The 17,327-nt window shown below is 39.6% G+C and overlaps 4 protein-coding genes across 6 annotated transcripts; 3 read left to right on the top strand and 1 right to left on the bottom strand.

Moving 5' to 3' along the window:
* The first annotated feature begins 549 nt into the window (after nucleotides 1-549).
* On the top strand, nucleotides 550-6,327 carry hcls1 (hematopoietic cell-specific Lyn substrate 1). Of its 3 annotated transcripts, XM_034526117.1 has the most exons (16): nucleotides 550-661; nucleotides 1,236-1,319; nucleotides 1,413-1,486; nucleotides 2,289-2,412; nucleotides 2,520-2,630; nucleotides 2,812-2,866; nucleotides 2,954-3,064; nucleotides 3,149-3,259; nucleotides 3,329-3,439; nucleotides 3,523-3,578; nucleotides 4,188-4,257; nucleotides 4,341-4,489; nucleotides 4,594-4,767; nucleotides 5,557-5,710; nucleotides 5,786-5,854; nucleotides 5,948-6,327. In XM_034526117.1, exons 2-16 carry the CDS (start codon nucleotides 1,236-1,238, stop codon nucleotides 6,082-6,084), a joined length of 1,590 nt encoding a protein of 529 aa, XP_034382008.1. In that variant the 5' UTR covers nucleotides 550-661; the 3' UTR covers nucleotides 6,085-6,327. The 3 variants fall into 3 exon arrangements, with proteins under 3 accessions (XP_034382008.1, XP_034382009.1, XP_034382007.1); XM_034526118.1 differs by lacking the exon at nucleotides 3,149-3,259; XM_034526116.1 differs by having other exon boundaries at nucleotides 2,812-3,064.
* A 279-nt stretch (nucleotides 6,328-6,606) lies between these two features.
* On the bottom strand, nucleotides 6,607-8,635 carry llph (LLP homolog, long-term synaptic facilitation factor). Its single transcript, XM_034526120.1, has 3 exons — nucleotides 8,543-8,635; nucleotides 7,429-7,657; nucleotides 6,607-7,136 (listed from the first exon to the last, which is right to left on the bottom strand). The coding sequence occupies exons 2-3, from the start codon at nucleotides 7,643-7,645 to the stop codon at nucleotides 6,973-6,975; spliced, it is 381 nt and encodes a 126-aa protein (XP_034382011.1). The 5' UTR covers nucleotides 7,646-7,657; nucleotides 8,543-8,635; the 3' UTR covers nucleotides 6,607-6,972.
* A 69-nt stretch (nucleotides 8,636-8,704) lies between these two features.
* Nucleotides 8,705-10,929, top strand: pex26 (peroxisomal biogenesis factor 26). The gene is made up of 5 exons (XM_034526119.1): nucleotides 8,705-9,098; nucleotides 9,203-9,343; nucleotides 9,982-10,307; nucleotides 10,401-10,541; nucleotides 10,652-10,929. The coding sequence occupies exons 1-5, from the start codon at nucleotides 8,893-8,895 to the stop codon at nucleotides 10,756-10,758; spliced, it is 921 nt and encodes a 306-aa protein (XP_034382010.1). The 5' UTR covers nucleotides 8,705-8,892; the 3' UTR covers nucleotides 10,759-10,929.
* A 550-nt stretch (nucleotides 10,930-11,479) lies between these two features.
* usp18 (ubiquitin specific peptidase 18) lies at nucleotides 11,480-17,327 on the top strand. The gene is made up of 10 exons (XM_034526780.1): nucleotides 11,480-11,698; nucleotides 13,080-13,176; nucleotides 13,535-13,677; nucleotides 13,764-13,843; nucleotides 13,930-14,064; nucleotides 14,753-14,848; nucleotides 14,926-15,087; nucleotides 15,188-15,319; nucleotides 15,854-15,897; nucleotides 16,789-17,327. The coding sequence occupies exons 1-10, from the start codon at nucleotides 11,644-11,646 to the stop codon at nucleotides 16,859-16,861; spliced, it is 1,017 nt and encodes a 338-aa protein (XP_034382671.1). The 5' UTR covers nucleotides 11,480-11,643; the 3' UTR covers nucleotides 16,862-17,327.

The raw sequence follows: 17,327 nt of genomic DNA, 5'->3' as shown, positions 1-17,327 counted from the left end.
TCCTTTTCATTCAAAATTAATTGATGGCTTGGAACAACAAACAGAAAACTCGTCTATTTAATTTTATTGTTTTGTCACTATGGTCCTGGAGTGAGAGTAGTAACACATCTTCCCAGCATTCTCCTATGCTGTGGTTTATTGTGTATAAACTGTGCAAGTCTGCCCCCACGTGGTCTAACTACACAACAACCGGCTAAAATGGTTTTAAAGGGAAACCAATTGTAATCTAAAGGTCCACATTTACTCTCATCGCAACTTCATCTGCCAATCCTCGTAGTTCCGAGCGCATTTGAATGCATCATTTCTTACTTTTTTAAAATGTGTTTTATTTCTTCAAACAAAATTAAATAAAAGTATACTACATATATATATATATATATATATATATATATATATGTAGTATACTTTTATTTAATTTTATATATATATATATATATATATATATATATGTTATACTAAAATACAAAAGCCGTGTTAGTGTTATTAATTAAAGTACGATTAAAAAAAGGACATTTGTATTATTATTTAAATGCAACGCGCGTTCACGTACGTAAAATCCGCGTTCACGTGTCGCGCATCACAACTCGCGTGAAGAACTTCAAGATCACTTGTTGGTGCAATATCCACCTACACACGGATATATTAACCTGACGACCGGAAGGTAGTGTTTCTTTTCTTTCTTCTAAGTCTGACGAGCCTAAATGTTATTTACATTTATTTGATTCACCATTAAAGTGTATTGAGGAAGTAGATTTAGTCAGACTTCTATATGGATGTCAAAAGTGGAATGACGTTAGGTAGCATATATATTTGTTGTATCTGTATGTCCAACATATTACTTCTACTAAAATTACTTTTACGACAGTTCAGTTTATTTTAAAAATTAAAAAAATGTACAGTAAAATATGGTACAAAAATCCCTGACCTAACATTAATTAAATGAATATATTCCTCCCTCAAGAACGAATGTTATTTATTAGTGTGTTAAAGGATTTAAGTCTCAACAGGAAGTATTTATCTTTAAGGATTTTAGTGTGTTTGTACGACATGACGTGTTTCATTATGGGGAAATGAAGCTTCATGTTGAAAATAACTTCCTTTTTGAGACTTCAGAAAATGGTGGTCAGAGCTTGTGGTTGTCCATTAGTTTGTTTTGTCATAAATAGACAATAGGCTGTTAGATGTATAACAGTTGTGAAATACATGATCATTAATCAGAGTTTTACTTTTCCCAGATGTGGAAGTCAGCCGTGGGCCACAATGTGAGCATGAAGGTGGCTGCAGAGGGGGACGACTGGGAGACAGACCCTGACTTTGAGGTGCTGTCTACTTCCTGGAGATGTATGATACTGTGGAGAAAACATATGTGTGTGCGTCAGAACCAACCATCTCTGCATGGCTTTGTGTTTCAGAACGACGTGTCGGAGCAGGAGCAGAGGTGGGGAGCGAAGACCGTTGAGGGTTCGGGGCGAAAAGAGCACATCAGGTGAGAGATGCACAAAGTCTGTCTGGAAAACGAACGGTTCTTGAGATGATGCAGAGAATTGTTTGCTGTGTGGCAACAGGAAGAGGAAGTGAGAGCAGAGAGTACACACTGTCTCTCCTAATATGGGTAATATATGATGACACTTTGACATCATTGCTTAATGTCAGAGTAGGACTACGATTGGTCACAGATTTAGGTAAAACTAACAAATGTGCGGATGAAGTCCTGGCTGTGACACTTTGAAACGTTTCTCTGTATGAGAGAAAGATGACGTACGGTTTCTGCTTTCTAGATTGTGAATAATCCCTTCAGCTGGTGTTCATCCTCCTCTAGCAGGACTCTTCATTCATAACTCATTTATACTTATTAGATTCTTCAAGAAGACACTTTGGACCACTCACCACCTGCACCAAAATCCATTCATAAACAACTACGTTGAACATTCTATCATCTATTAATATATTTACAACATTTACAACTGCATTACCACCAACATAGAAAGGATAAACGCCACTGGAGGGAATTCTTACAACGCATCTATAAATCAGAAGTCAAATTATTTATTTTCGGCCTTTATTAAAAAAAACTTCTTATTTTCTTACGCCTTCTAATGTTGCGTTTATAACGTTCATGTCTTTATATTAATGTTTTTATATCAGAATTGCCTCTATATATATTTATGGTTCCTTTCATAGTTTAAATGTCTGAAAAAACCCACAAATCGCACAGGTTACTCTCATTGTGTGCACTGTTTGTTGTGCGTCTCCGCGTCAGTGTGTTTGACCCCTGCGTGACCTTTCAGTGTTGCAGAGCTCAGAAACAAAGTCGCGGTGGAGCACGAGCAGCTCAAGCAGAAGGATACGACTCCCAAAGCGTCGTATGGATATGGAGGGAAGTTCGGAGTCGAAAGAGACCGAATGGACAAGGTACAAGATACTCAAAATACGGTTATAAACTCCTCTTCTTCACTGACGGATTATTTCTGTAATCTCATATAAAAAACGTGAGCTGTGAACGTGTCTCTTCTCTCCAGGTGGCTTTGGGGAACGACTACGTGGCGCAGGTCGAGCAGCACTCCTCCCAGAAAGACGCGGCGCGAGGGTTTGGCGGGAAATTTGGCGTTCAGAAAGACCGCGTAGACAAGGTGAGCGTGATGGTTTTAGACTAGTTTTAGAGAATAAGTGGAACGTTGAAGATAGAAGACTTTCAGATTTTGTAATAACGGAAACCGAGGTAAAGTCATTTTAGCTATTTAAATTGAAAAAGACACAAATGATAGTTTTCTTTTTCAAACCTTTAATGCCATCTCTGTGTCGTCTGCGCAGTCAGCCATGGGCTTTGAATACAAAGGAGAGGTGCAGCAACATGCATCTCAGAAAGGTAAGCCGCCTGTCCACCTTCTGAATTACGGGACAATATTTTCCTTTTCCCCCAACATAATGTATCTTCCCATCCACGTGTGTTTAGACTACTCAAAGGGCTTTGGAGGAAAGTACGGCGTGGAGAAAGAAAAAGTGGACAAAGTGGCTTTGGGTTACGACTACAAAGGCGAGACGGAGAAGCACCAGTCGCAAAAAGGTACGTTCAAGTTGTGTGGCGGTTGACGAGTTTTCACACTATTTGCTTGCCATTTTGCTTTATTCAGCATTTTATTTCCACCAGACTACTCTAAGGGATTTGGAGGGAAGTACGGGGTGGAGAAAGAAAAAGTGGACAAGGTGGCTTTGGGGTACGACTACAAAGGAGAAACAGAGAAGCACCAGTCGCAAAAAGGTACGTTCAAGTTGTGGCGATCACCGCTTTGACACGTTTTCATTCGACTGATCTTAATTCCTTTCGCAGATTATTCAAAGGGATTTGGAGGAAAGTTTGGTGTTGAGAAGGAGAAAGTGGATAAAGCCGCTCTGGGCTATGATTATAAGAGCGAGACGGAGAAACACCAGTCACAGAAAGGTGAGGAGATGCATGTGTGTACACCTTAGAATATGCTGACAGTGTGTGGCACATCAGACTGATCAGATTTGATCTCTGTTTAGATTATTCTGCAGGTTTTGGAGGTCGTTATGGAGTCCAGGCCGACCGCATGGATAAGGTCAGAATTACAGCTGCAATTATTCATTTTAATTATTTTTTTTTATTCATCTGGAGGTTTTGGTAGATAAACTCTGATTGGAGTTTTTTTTTATGTGAAATTGAATGAAATCATCAAAAATACCCTGTAGGCCTTTTTTATTTGAACGGGTCTCATATCACAACTTTTGGCTGTTGATTATTTTATTTATTTATATATATATATTTTGGTTTTGATCTAATTTTTCCAGATTTAGCCTCTTTTTGGTAACTTCTAACTGTTGACATTAAACTCAAGACATATGTACTCACTTGGATGTATGAAGCAAAACATGAATAGATATAACGTAAAATACCTCCAATGTTGAAGCCGAGCGTGGCGTGGTTTCTGTGGCTCTGCAAAGTTTATGTTTGGTACCAGAGACAAACTTATGTTTTAGCTTATATAGGATCAATTTAGGGCTAAACATAAAACTATATCATGGCCCATATACATGTATGAACCATGAGAGTAGTTAACTAATCGATCCCACACTAATCAGTATTGATAGATTGAACAGAGTGAATGAGGATAATTGCCGATCTTGACCTTTTGAAAAGGTACATCTTCCTCTCTGTTGCTCTCTTTTAGAGTGCAGCTGGCTTCTCTGACATGGATTCCCCTTCCTCTGCGTATAAAAAGACACAACCAGTCGAGGCCTGTAAGTCCATTTTTTTCGCTGAGGCACTGTATTCATCACTGTATCCATCACTATCTTCATCACCATTTCTCTGAATTATGCAGCTGGTACAGGTGCTGGAAAACTGAAGGCCCGCTTTGAGAACATGGCCAAAGCTTCAGATGAAGAGAACAAGAAGAAAGTGGAAGAAGAAAGAGAAAGGAGACAAGCCAGAGAGAGCAGAGAGCGAGAGGTGGCAAAGCACAGGCAAGAGGTAACGAAACGCGCACGTGAGAATGTGCACGTAGGAACGCGCAAAGAGGTCCGGATATTAAGCGACAGTCAACGTGCACGGCAATGGTCTTGTGTTTCCTGCAGGAGGAGAGCAGGAGAGAGGAGGAGCACCGTCCACCACCTGTTCCAGATGTGGCCCCAGATGAGGCTGAAGATGAGGCCCCATATGAGGAGTGGGAAATGCAGCCACCTGAAATCTACCACCACATGCCAGAGATACAAGAAATACCTGAACCAGAACCTGAGTCAGAACCAGAAGTAAGACACACATTCATTTATCCATTTAAATGTTAATACAGCTGGCAATATTCAATAGTTGTGTTATTGTAAACCAATATCTTGAAACATAGAAACAGAAATAAGAACAAAACAAACTGAGGTTACAAGAGAGATAAATAAGTGTAGATTAAACTCTCTCCATTACACAATCAATTCCCTGTTTTGGTTGTTTTGACGCAGAATATTAGTTTTTCTAAATGGAAGGTCATCCAGCCAAATGTTTATATTTTAGTCAGTTTTCTTTCAATGTGAGACTTTTATTTTAAGAAAAAAAAAAAGAAAATTAAAATGTAAATTGGGTGTCAAAAATAAAGTTAAATCTTTTTTTTAATAGACAGTAATTTCCTAAAACAGTTTTATATTACTCAAACAGGAGAGCATGTTTATATCTGTAATGGATTATTTTCAGTGAGTATTTATAGTGTGTATTAACCAGTTATTTTATATTTTCATATAAAATACAGGAAAGAAACTCAATATATTTTTATTTTGCAGTGTCTAATTTGAGCAATGACATTACTGGCTACCATCTTTCTGAGGAAAACAAGTTGCAACTCGGGAAATGGGGTTTTCTCCCTTTTTTTAAAATTATTACTGTGCAGCAGACATAATCCTTTTTTTTCTTTATCTTTGAGGGTTCTGGAAAAAAGTAAAAATAAAAAACAGCCTCTTGGCTCAAATGGCAACACATTAAACTGGGGGCGAGGTCTTAGGTCATCTCCAGGATTTCAGATCACAAAATCAAAAGATGGTGTGTGATGTTTCCAGGAGGAACCGGACTACGACGAGCCCCCCCCGACCCTGCCTCCGCGCTCAGACGACTTCCTGGATGCTCCTCAGCTCCCCAACAGGTCGGCGGCTGAGGAGGAGGATGATGGAGAGTACGAGGATCTTGTTGAGCCGCCTCCTGCTCCGCCGACAGGTCTGTGTCAGCTCTCAGTAAAAAGTCAAACCTCTTGCACGTGAAACTCGCTAACTTCAGCGTTTTATTTTACAGACGACGACCACGACTATGAAGACCTGTCGAGCGGCACGCAGGCCGTAGCCATTTATGACTATGAAGGAGGTACGACACCTTTTAAGTCCTTCCTTTTTTGACATGTAATCATCCCTCAACATTTGTGAGGATTAATCATTTTGTCCCCCCCCCACCCCACAGAGGCTGAAGATGAGATCTCCTTCAGCCCCGATGACGTCATCACCCACATTGAGATGATTGACGAGGGCTGGTGGAAGGGACAGTGTCACGGACGCATTGGTCTTTTCCCGGCCGCTTATGTTCAGCTGATGCCATGAGCTTATAAGCATCACTTAAAACTATCATGTTTCTCAGGTTGTATAGCAGAGGAAATTCATTTTAGCACTGTATTTATAGAGTAAATCATAAAAAATGTGCCAAAATGGCTTCTGATTGGCTGACGTCTAGTTGTATTGTGTAGTAGGTCACATAGGGTCTGTGGCAATGAGCATGTGACCGTATTAGTTGAATCTTTTATCTGCAATAAACTGATTGGATTGAATAAAATATTCTACAGGCAAGCTTCTTTGTCTCGTTTGTATTACAATAACTTTAATTGGTAAATTTCTCATCAGTGCCAATTTAGTTAACTAATCACACACCTTCGATACGACGGTACACGTAGAGATATGGACAACATATTCCAATTAATTTGAAGAATCTGAGAACAACGACAAAGTGAGGAGAGAAAATGAGGCATGACATGTGACAAAACCCAAGACATATCAGTCTCAAGCCCAACGCCTCAAGGGTGCACCAGTAATGTGTCTTTATACATAAATAGTAAACAAAACCAGCCATAGATCTGGAAATTATTTTTTATCAGAGTATTAAAAACATACATTGCAATAGAGAATATATGACAATTACCTGCCTCGCTATGGTGTAGTAAAACGAGCTAAAAGGATATTTTGCAGAAGTTTTTGTTTCCTAGAACTGGTCCGAACACAAAAATGAAGCCGTTGTTCCATAAGAACAAACATTTTCCTGCACCGAATTATTTGATAACAGACTCTGATGCACAAATAGGAATCTTGCAATCCACTGAACAAAATGAAATTCAACAGCAGAGATTCCACAGGTGTCACGTACAAAATAATACATGAAATAATTTGCTGCGTCAAAAGTCTTTAAGGCAAAGCAAAGGTATTTTGGTTTCCTCTGGCTCACCAGGCGATACCCTTCTTCTTCTTGCCCTGGCTACCTTTCTTTCCAACTCGTTTGCCTTTCAGTTTCTTGGCCTGCCGTTGATTCATCCACCCGGGGTACTGACCATTTTCATCCAACAGAGTTTTCTTGTTGCGCTTGCTGTCCATGTCCATCTTCCCGTCTGTGACGCAAAAAAAAATAATAAGAAAGACGATGAATAAACACATTTCCCAAAAGCAAACACACCAACAGAAGTAAGAAAGTAATGTCTGTCTAATGCTGCGTGTATGATGTTAATAATTAATAAACATAAAAAATGTGCGCAAGGTTCTCCTGCAACCCAAGATAATAACAAACACTAATGTAAAGAAACCAGTAAAAAGACATTTTAGTACAAACACTTAACCGAACAAATATAAAACCATCAGCTGTTGATTCTCCGTGGACCATGTTGTGCCCAATCTCTCACTCACCGTCACCCGCCATCTCCCCCATTGCCACATCTGCATCCTCCATGATCTTGTCAGCCGACACCACAGTGGCGATCTCCTCCATGTCAGCCATGACAGCCTTTCCTTTCTTATCCAGACTCAGAGCTTGTTTCAGACGGACCAGCTCCTTTGGAGCTATCGTCTTCCTCTTCTCCGCACGCATCTTCCTCTTCCATTTGCTCCGGAGGCTTTTTGCCATTTTAAGGACAATCTGAAGAAAAGGGAGAGAAAAAACACCAGTCTGGCTTACACATTCTTTTCCAAGGAAGCAGCACATTGCATTAGATACCAAAACTGAGGACACACATTCACTGGAGGCCCAACATTCAACAAGCATGAAGACATAATGTTTCAGCTTCAATGAAAGTTTTTGTAACTTAAACTGTATTACATATAATTAACATAAATGAAATTTGACCACTAAATCCTACTGCTGCTAAGAAGAGAAGAGTTCAGTGTCCTGCTTAAGGAGGCCCTTTATCGAACCGACTCCAGTACAGCAACTCCACCCCAAACACTTTAACTAATCTAATGTTTTGATGAAGACACCAGCATCAAATTGATACTCTTAAAAGGATATTACATATTTTAACATAATAGTGAACACTTGAAAAACATTTACAGATTGAGAGTAATGGTATCACCAATACAGCTCACAGGATATTTACAGTCAGATGATAGTGATGGATGGTATTAAACGCGACAGGAGACGGTTATCTGTTCACAGCTCCACAGACAGGAGAGCAGTACAAGGTATTGCTTCATGGAGGCAGGATTCAATGCTTCGGCCTTTAATAAACCAAAGAGAGGGCTACGCACACAATCCACACGACGCAAGATACTTGTTGACTCAGTTAGAATAATAATGCTAGCATTACACGTTGACGCTAACTCGTGGGAGTTACCTTACATAACTATATATATTAGTTAATAGCTACAGGTATAAACGTTACGGTTACGAACCGTTTGCTAGCTTGATAGCTATCAAAAGGCTAAATCAGCTCACGTATTTCCTTTAAAGCTACTTAATACCGCACGTTAGATGAATAAAGTCTAAAAGTATTGTGCCACGTGTTAACAGCAAGCAGTGACTTACATAAATGTGGTTTAGCTGCTTAAATGTCCTCCGTAGACAAGCGAACACACTATCCGCTGCGTGCACGTGTTTACAAGTAAGAGAAGAAGAAGAAAAAACGATGACGCGTGTTTAAAGAAACAGCCACGTGATTGGCTGCTTCCGTGATCTGAATAATCCTGACATCTGATTGGCTGGTGATCTCAAACCCGGAAGTTCGAAGGATTATGGAATGTAAATAAAACGCTGAGGAGAGGGTGACGTACAAATAAAACCTAAAAAACGGGTTTAAAACAGGTTAAAAACAGGTTTATTTGACACCCGGGTGTAAAGTAAGCGCTGTAAAATAATTATTTTATTTATTTTAAGTCATGAGCCACTGTTCAAGCAGCCTGGCTCCTGCTCGCCGCTTCGGCACAGTCTGCAGCCCGCAGCCCACTTCTTCTTTAACGCAGATGTTCAGCATGTTGGACACCGCTGCAGAGCAAATGATGGTCCACAAAGACTTCCGGGCAGCTTTTGAAACATGCGACAGAGGCCTGGAGAGTTTTGCCATCATGGAGCAAGAGGACAGCAGGTGGGAAGTCTAAATGCAGCCCTGAATCAGTTGCACGCTCCCTGCCTGCCTGGCTGGGTGGTAATGTCCCGTTTTGTGTGTGTTTCTGTGTTTTGACTCCCCAGATGTGGAGATTTTAAGGCTGGCTTCTGCATCTTAGGGATTCAAGCACTGGCTGAGCTGAATCAGTGGCATAGTGTCTTCTCCTGGGTCCTTCAGCAGTACGAGCACCAGGAGGAAATACCAGCTAAAATAATGCAGATGTGGTGAGTAGAGCTGAATCTTTTAGTCAATTAATTAATGCGTTTGAAAATTAATCTTTGATTCCATCTTATTACATGTCAGATTTGGCACATTTTCTGTTTCATATCATTTTTAATTGAAAAACAAGCTGACATTTGGATTTGTTTTCCCAATAAACCAATAACATAATTTAATTGGAATAAAAGAAACAAGCGGGAAAGAACAAAAAATAGCCTGCAACTAACAACAATTATTTCCATATTTTTCATAATACTCTCCATGGCCAGAAGTTAGTGGTCAGAAGGGGTGCCCACTTACTTTTGGCCTTTATAGTGTTGAATAATCCGCTGATTATTTTCCACAATTAATTGTTTTGCCAGCATGGTAAGAAAAATGTCTATTATAATTTCCAAGACCCCAAGGTAGTGTCTTCATATTTCAAAATGTAGCCAACAAAAGACATAAACCCAAGGATATTAAATATAGTGTCATATGTGACAAGGGGAGCAGCAGCAAATCCTCACATTTGAGAAGCTGAAGTCAGAGAATGTTTGGCGTTTTTACTTAACAAATGGGTTAGGGTTGAAACAAAGATAATTTTTCTGTAAATTCACTAATCAAATGACCGCCGAATCTTTTCATATTTTTTCTCTCGTGGCAGCATACTTCTTTATTCCAAGGTGGGAGAACCAGCCGCGATGCAGGAGGCCACCAGAGTTTGGTTGCACTGCCCATCCAACAGCAGAGCAACAGGGTTCAGGACGGTGGCAGAGCTGTACCTCCTGCACGTCCTTGTGCCTCTTGGACACAGAGATGAGGCTGTGGAGCTGATCGCCGGTGAGGTTGGAAGCGCCGCATTCACAGAAGAGCAGAGGCAGACGGCACTGGATGTTGTAGAAGAAAAAGAGCAACAGAATAAAGAACCGCCATTAAATCCCGCCATCAGTCCAAACTCGGAGATCACTGCACAGCCTGTCTCTACTCAAGGTCTTCAGCTCAGTTCTCATGACATGCATTATACTAATTCATACGAGTACAAACAATGATTGCAGATGTTCTAATTGTGTTTGTGTTGTACAGGATCTGTAATCCGTAAACTTGAAGCCATGCTCAGGTTTTTGTACAGAAACGTGTTGGTGACCGGCTCTGGCTCATTCCCTCTCCGGAGAGTCTTTCTGGCGGCCGTTCTTCTTTACATGCTTTCTTTACGCATGGATCCAGGTTGGATTACATCTTCTTTGTAGCTCAGTTTCATTACAAGGCTTTGTTGATGTATACAACTTTTTATTTGGGAATAAATCTGTGCATTTCTTCCTGTTCTTCCATTGCAGCTCTTCCATCTTCATTCATGTGGATTTCCAAACTTATCCAACTGCTCAGACAGATGTGGACTGCCATGTTTGCGCCGTACTATCAGACTCTCACTCAAAGACTGTAAAGGACTAAAAAATCCCCAAATGTTTCACGCATCATTTTTATTCATGTTTACTTATTTGTCTTAGTAAGATAATATGGTTTAGTCCTTTTTTTCAAATGTCATCAAACCTGTTTAAACACCAGTCATATTAATTACTTATTTTTACTCTGAATAAATACCTTTCCTGTAGTATTTACTGTTTTCTGAGTCAGAAATATGTTCCACTACTATGTTGACTCCCTCTTGATCATAATAAGAATAAAAATATTTGTATTTGAGTGTCCTGGGCTTGGCAAGGCATCAGCATATACACACACAGTTAAAAAAGATATATAAAAGGGTTTGATATATTAAAAATAAATATATTATTTGTGTCTAGCTTTTGTATGATTGTAGTGTACAACTGGAATTTTTGTATTATTATATATAGTATTCACCTTTACTTTAAGATTTTATAATTATCAGCTGATTTAAAATAGATACTATATCAGTCATGTGGATTTGAACCGTGTTTTAACAAGAAAAAAACACTTTTGATTACAAAACAATGAAATAGCCCTTAGACACAAGTGAGATAAAGTCAATATCACCAAATAATAATGACACTAGATGAAATGGTCCTTAGTTTACATTGGCTTTGTGTGGGATAGTATATTCATATGTCAAAGTGATGCAGTGCGCATGACACCTTTAAGTTTCGATTACGTCAAAGTGACGAGAACTGCAAAAACGAAACCATGACCTCCAGCTGTAGATGTGAGGGTGACGTTTACTCTGAGATGACAGACTAATACTGTAAAACGAAACGTTGGACACCTTTTACCAGAGTCTCCCTGCAGTCCTGCTCACTCCGGACCTTCAGGTAGACTCAACTGGCCGCGAGGTGAAGTCTGTGCGGATGTTTGAATGTATCGGTGCAGTCTATTCTCAATTAATCGTTATATGAGGAACCGCTACGTTGGTAAGTGGACCGCTGATTGTTTTTTATTGATAAATATGATTTAAATGTTACCAAAAGTAATAACCGTATATTACTACCACTGTTTCTGAGGCTATGGTTGTATTGAACTGCGTTGTATTGGTGTCTGTAATAGATTTGTTTCTGTACAGTATGTAAAAAAGGTGGGAAATGAATTAGCATACCACCATAACTAAGTAACACAGAAAAAAAGAAGTATTTCATGGCGAATGTTTCATATTGCATTAGTGCCACCCTGTATAGACTAAATAGACTTGAATGATGGTCAAAAGAAACAGTGCTAAAACGCCCTCTGTGGTGCCCCTCCAGAGGAGAAAACATAATAAAGTACAGTCTAGGGTGCCTTTCCAGTGGATACAACATAATAAAGTACCCTCTAGGGTGCCTTTCCAGTGGAGAAAACACAATAAAGTACCCACATGGTGCACCTCCAGAGGAGAAAACATAATAAAGTACCCTCTAGGTTGCCCCTCTACTGGAGAAAACACAATAAAGTACCCATATGGTGCCGCTCCAGAGGAGAAAACATAATAAAGTACCCATATGGTGCCCCTCCAGTGGAGAAAACATGAAGTGGAATGAAACTTACTGCTGGTGAAATTACTCCTTTCTTTTCTTCCTTTGGGTCAAAATACATTAATTAAACTTGTCAAATATCACCACCGTAAGAGCTGTAGCCTCATACGGGTCCATTAAACTATTACACTTTTTTATATGTATAAATGCGCAGACCTTTTCAAAATAAAAGTCTGTTTTATCTATTAGGAAGAAAGTAGCATAAAGCCTCTATAAATTCTTCAAAGGGTCTCCAGGCCCTCAAGATTCCTGCACTGTAGATCTCGTAGACCCACACGATCAGCTGTTAAAACATTATGGCTAAATTAAGATCTCCATGGGCTCCACCACAATCTGTAATGATGCAGTTACTTGCACAGTGTGTGGTTTCTTCAGTGAATTTCATAGTATTATTGCATTTCACACAGTTGTTTTTCTCTTCACAACCAATAAATCCCTCACGTGTGCAGCGATGACATGGAAAACAAAATACTGACCTTGGATCTGTGTAAAATAAACATCTCCTGTACATGTGGCCTTAAGTCAACAAACCAAACACCTCATTCTCACTCTGTCTTCTATCAAATGACGCATTTGTTTATTTGAATTCAATATGTAAGTGAGGTAGGTGTTCGGTGCAGCTATATTTACCTTTAACGTCAGGACTTTACTGTTACATTTTTATTTTATTTTCACACATGTGAATGCCCACTGGCCCTCTGTCCCGCTACGGTAGGCGGGCCGTGGATAATGTGTTTGGTTCGAGTTTTGAGAAACAGGATTGAACATTTCTGATGGTCTGCCACAGGAATGAGAGGCCTCACCAACTACAATCTGTCCTGCTGTGTGAACACTTTACTCCAGACCTTCTCTGCTACCTGGGAAGTAGGAGACCTTCTAGCCAAGTAAGAACATTAAGTTGCATATTCATATGAACCTTTTAAAGGACTTTTAAAACAAATATAGCTTAAGTATAATTTAAAGGGTTATTATTCAATCTAAAAGGATCACTTTCACTTAAGTATGATCACATTTTTGAGTGCCTGGATTACCTTTCTGTTTCCTACTATTTTTTGGTTGTTTAGGAAAAACAGCACGTCAGAAGAAGTTACAAAGTAAAGAAATGTATTATACAAAACAACAAAACCACAATAAGGAATGCACTGTATATTACCTTGAGAAGTAAAGAGGGGATTGCACGGGTGTCCATTTTTCTCAGGTGCTAAGAAAAGATTAATGAGGGTTTATGAATTTCACCACAAGGTGGGAGGCAGCCGACGTGGGAGCGGACGGTCGTAATGTCCCCCTGCAGCTGAAGAGAGTTCTCGCGGACATGAGGAGCGACAGCCCTCAGCAGACTCCTCACCGTGACTTCCTCCACGCTCTACATGGGAACCGAGTTCGACGTAAAGGAGAAACAAACCCGCGCAATGTTTTAATGTTGATTATGTTGATGTAGTTTATCTGTACACCTTCTGACGATGCTTTGCAGTTTCTATGCAGCATGATGCCGATGAGGTGTTCCTCTACATCTTGAACTTCATGCAACAGCAGATGGACGACAAACCTCTGGTGGGTCTTTAATCATGAATATTCATTCTTTCTCCGCCTGTATGTGCGTCAGCTATAATGTGCTTGCATTTTGTTTTCTCTGCCAGGCTCTTGAAATCCAGGATCTGTACAAGATTTCGTTGGAGACGTACCTGCAGTGTTTAGAGTGCAACTCCGTCCAGACTCTGACCAGCTACATGCTCAGCCTGTCTCTGCACGTGAAGGAAGATCACGATTCCCTGGTGCCGTTACTTTTTTTCCTTTAGATTGTTTTCAAGACATATAATATAATTGGCTTTTATTTTAACCAAAATTAAATGAGAAGATCAACACTATCATTGTGTCTGTAATGTAAACTATGAACTAGGTTAGCTTTTGCTTAGCGTAGCATAAGGACTGAACACATCGCCTGGCTATATGCAGGAAACTTTCCAGCACCTATTATGCAAACTAATCAAACTTATTTCATTAATACAATCACGGAAGTGAGAAACTAACAATTTGTGGTTTTACAGGAATGACAAGACTCCATGAAGAAACTGTCCCTCACATAACTGCACAAATCTTTACACTGTTTTCGTTAAAGATAAGATAAAGCACGTTCAATTGTGAGATTTTGAGGTGCTGGTATGTGATTTATTCATTTAATTTATTTTGTGACCACTACTTATATATATGAAATATTCCAGAATATCAGCTATATCTTAATTATCTGTTAATTAGGCAGCATTAAGGGTGCTAACCGTACCAGGCTAGCTGTTTCCCCGTTTCCAGTCTTAATGCTAAGCTAAGCTAACTGGCGTGAGCGTGGTCTCAATCTTTAACTCTCGTCAAGAAAGCAAATTAACTTGTTTTCTTAAAATATCAAACCATTACTGTAAACTTTCCTGAAGTCAAACTTAAAAGTATTCTTTCCATTAACCTTTTCAGGAGGACTGCATGACCTCCTTCTTTCAGCATCAGGAGCTAAGGGGCATAAATTGCTGCTTTTGTCCAACATGTGGAAAGAAGACTCCATCTAAACAGGTGAGGTGTGTGAGTGAAACGCTTCCCAGAAAGTATGAACCGCCACTTTGAAACATCTTCTTTTTTTTCTTCCTCAGGCTTTCAAACTGCTCTCCCTGCCTCATATCCTGTGCGTGCACCTGAAAAGGTTTCGGAATCACGGCGGTTTCACCCAAAAACTTGATTGCAAGGTCACCTTTCCGGAAACCTTTGACTTCTCCGAGACCCTCAAAGAAACATTCTCGTCAGACTTTGCTCAGGTACTTAGAAAAATGATGATAATAATAATAATATCTTCACATTGATAATATCTTCACATTGTATCTTTCGTCATCAACCAACTTTTGTTTGTTCTTCCAGATTGACTGCAATTACACATTGCATGCAGTGGTAGTGCACTCTGGATCTGCAATGTGTGGTCACTATACTGCCTACGTTCGTCAACATGGGAACCAGCGCTGGTACTATGCCAATGATAGCCACGTGCAAGAGGTACGTCCAATCTCTTTCTAGCTTGTACTTGTTAAATATTATGTACAGGTATGTGTCAACACTTCATATTAAATCCCAATGTATAGACATGAAAGCTCCCATGTAGATTTAGCATAAATATGGTATATCTTTAGGGTCTAGTGAGAAGGATGTGGCGGCATCTAGTGGCGAGGCTGCAGATTGCAACCCAGCATGCCAAGCGTGCAGGAAAACTAGGGTAAAAAAAGTGAACGTCGATATATTTAAGCCAGTGCTTGCTTTTGTCCGTTCTGAGCTGCTGTAGAAAAATGGCTCCGGAAAGAGCATATATAAACGGCTTATTCTGAGTTAATGAAAACTGTCATTCCTGCCTTAAATTTAAGTTAGAAGTATAAAAAGCACATGCCTTGTGAAATTATTTACCGTTTTACTCCCTAAAACCTAAGGGAAAAATAGCTTTAAATCTTCACTTGTTCTCGAGGGATTGTTGTGTAACTATAATACAGTTTTTTTGCAAATGCGTGATTCATTTGGTCTCTGCTTTCCAACACATAGGCCTCCTGGAAAGATGTGCAGAGCACATATGGAGAAAGTCACAGGTAATCGCTCAACATAGGTTTTTCATGTCTCTTTTGGTGATTTCGCTTTATTTGTCAGTTTTTTTCTGACAGATTAGAAGATTGATACCACTCCTATATTTGAATGGTAAACATGAAGCTGCAACCAGATAGCATAGCTTGTCATTAAACAACTAGTCTTTATGCTAAGCTATGTTAGCTAAAAATAAAGATAGCTGGTTCTTCCTCCACCCTGGTTTAACCGTGGAGTGCCTCAGGGTTCGGTCGCGGTTCCCCTGTTATCCAACATACTCTTATTTAGTCACACTATTTGAGAGTGATCTCATCAAATCTTTATATTTAAAAACATACTCTGACCATAATATCGACAGGACTTTTATTTTCTTCTCATATTAACAATTCCATCTGTTCAGCCTGGATCTATATATATATAATTGTCTCACTTTGAAAAAATGTGGAATACAGTAATGATTGCCTCCATCAAAACCTAACCCTCCAAAAAAGTGGCTTCCATTTTAGCCCTCTTAAACCGGCCTCCAGTTGGTTTCAGAGTTTTAAGATTTTTATGAATAACATTTAAAGCCTCTCATGCGTGACTCCCGCTGCCATCAGGCAGGTTTGATCTTTTTTACTTGCGGAAAGGGCTTCAGATCTTTAGACAAAGCCTTATTGTCAGTTTCTCATTGAAGATTAAAGACAAAAGGTGTTGTCATGCCTTTTTAAACTCATAAACATGTTGTCTTGTCTTTCAGCTTTCAGAAAATGTTGGTTTGTTGTTGTTTATTGCACTGAAACGCGTGTTCCTTTTACACATTTTCTGCGCTAACTCGTGGAAGAATAACTTTGTGTTGTAGATTTCAGTCTGCAAGCCGTTTTATTCCATATCTTTTTTCTTTTCAATATTTTTTACAGACATACAGCATACATGTTAATGTTCAGAAGAGGTACGAAAGAGGACGGACCACAGCCAGAACTTTCTGGTTGAGTGGATGGATGCAGATGAATTATACCCGGGGTTGTGGTGCAATATTGGCTCTATAGGAATATAAACATGCATTTGCTTGACATAATCTATTGTATTTTTGTTGTGATTATATTGGATCGTATCATTTATGATTTTTCTGAGCTCATTTAGATTGTACTTCAGCACAGTCATTTCTGACAAACACCAGCAGGTGGCGACGAAGACTCGACACACTGATGGGTTTTCCAACCTCAGACCACACACACTCATGAACACACTCAGTGGGGGGTGGGGGGGAGGTGGTGGTGGTGGTGTTGGAGGTTGAGAAGAATGCTTAGCTTAGGTATTCACTGTTTGGGGGGAAATACCTGCTATTGGAGTCAGTGTTCATGTTCCTGACACTGGTGTATCATATATGAGTCACCCATGAAGATCAATGAAGTCATTTTTTTGGGCTGCCAAAAAATAAAGAAATCTCCTATTTGTA

The sequence above is a fragment of the Cyclopterus lumpus genome, chromosome 23 (genome assembly GCF_009769545.1).
Source record: "Cyclopterus lumpus isolate fCycLum1 chromosome 23, fCycLum1.pri, whole genome shotgun sequence".
NCBI lineage: Eukaryota > Metazoa > Chordata > Actinopteri > Perciformes > Cyclopteridae > Cyclopterus > Cyclopterus lumpus.
This window is presented reverse-complemented; position numbering and strand designations above follow the sequence as displayed.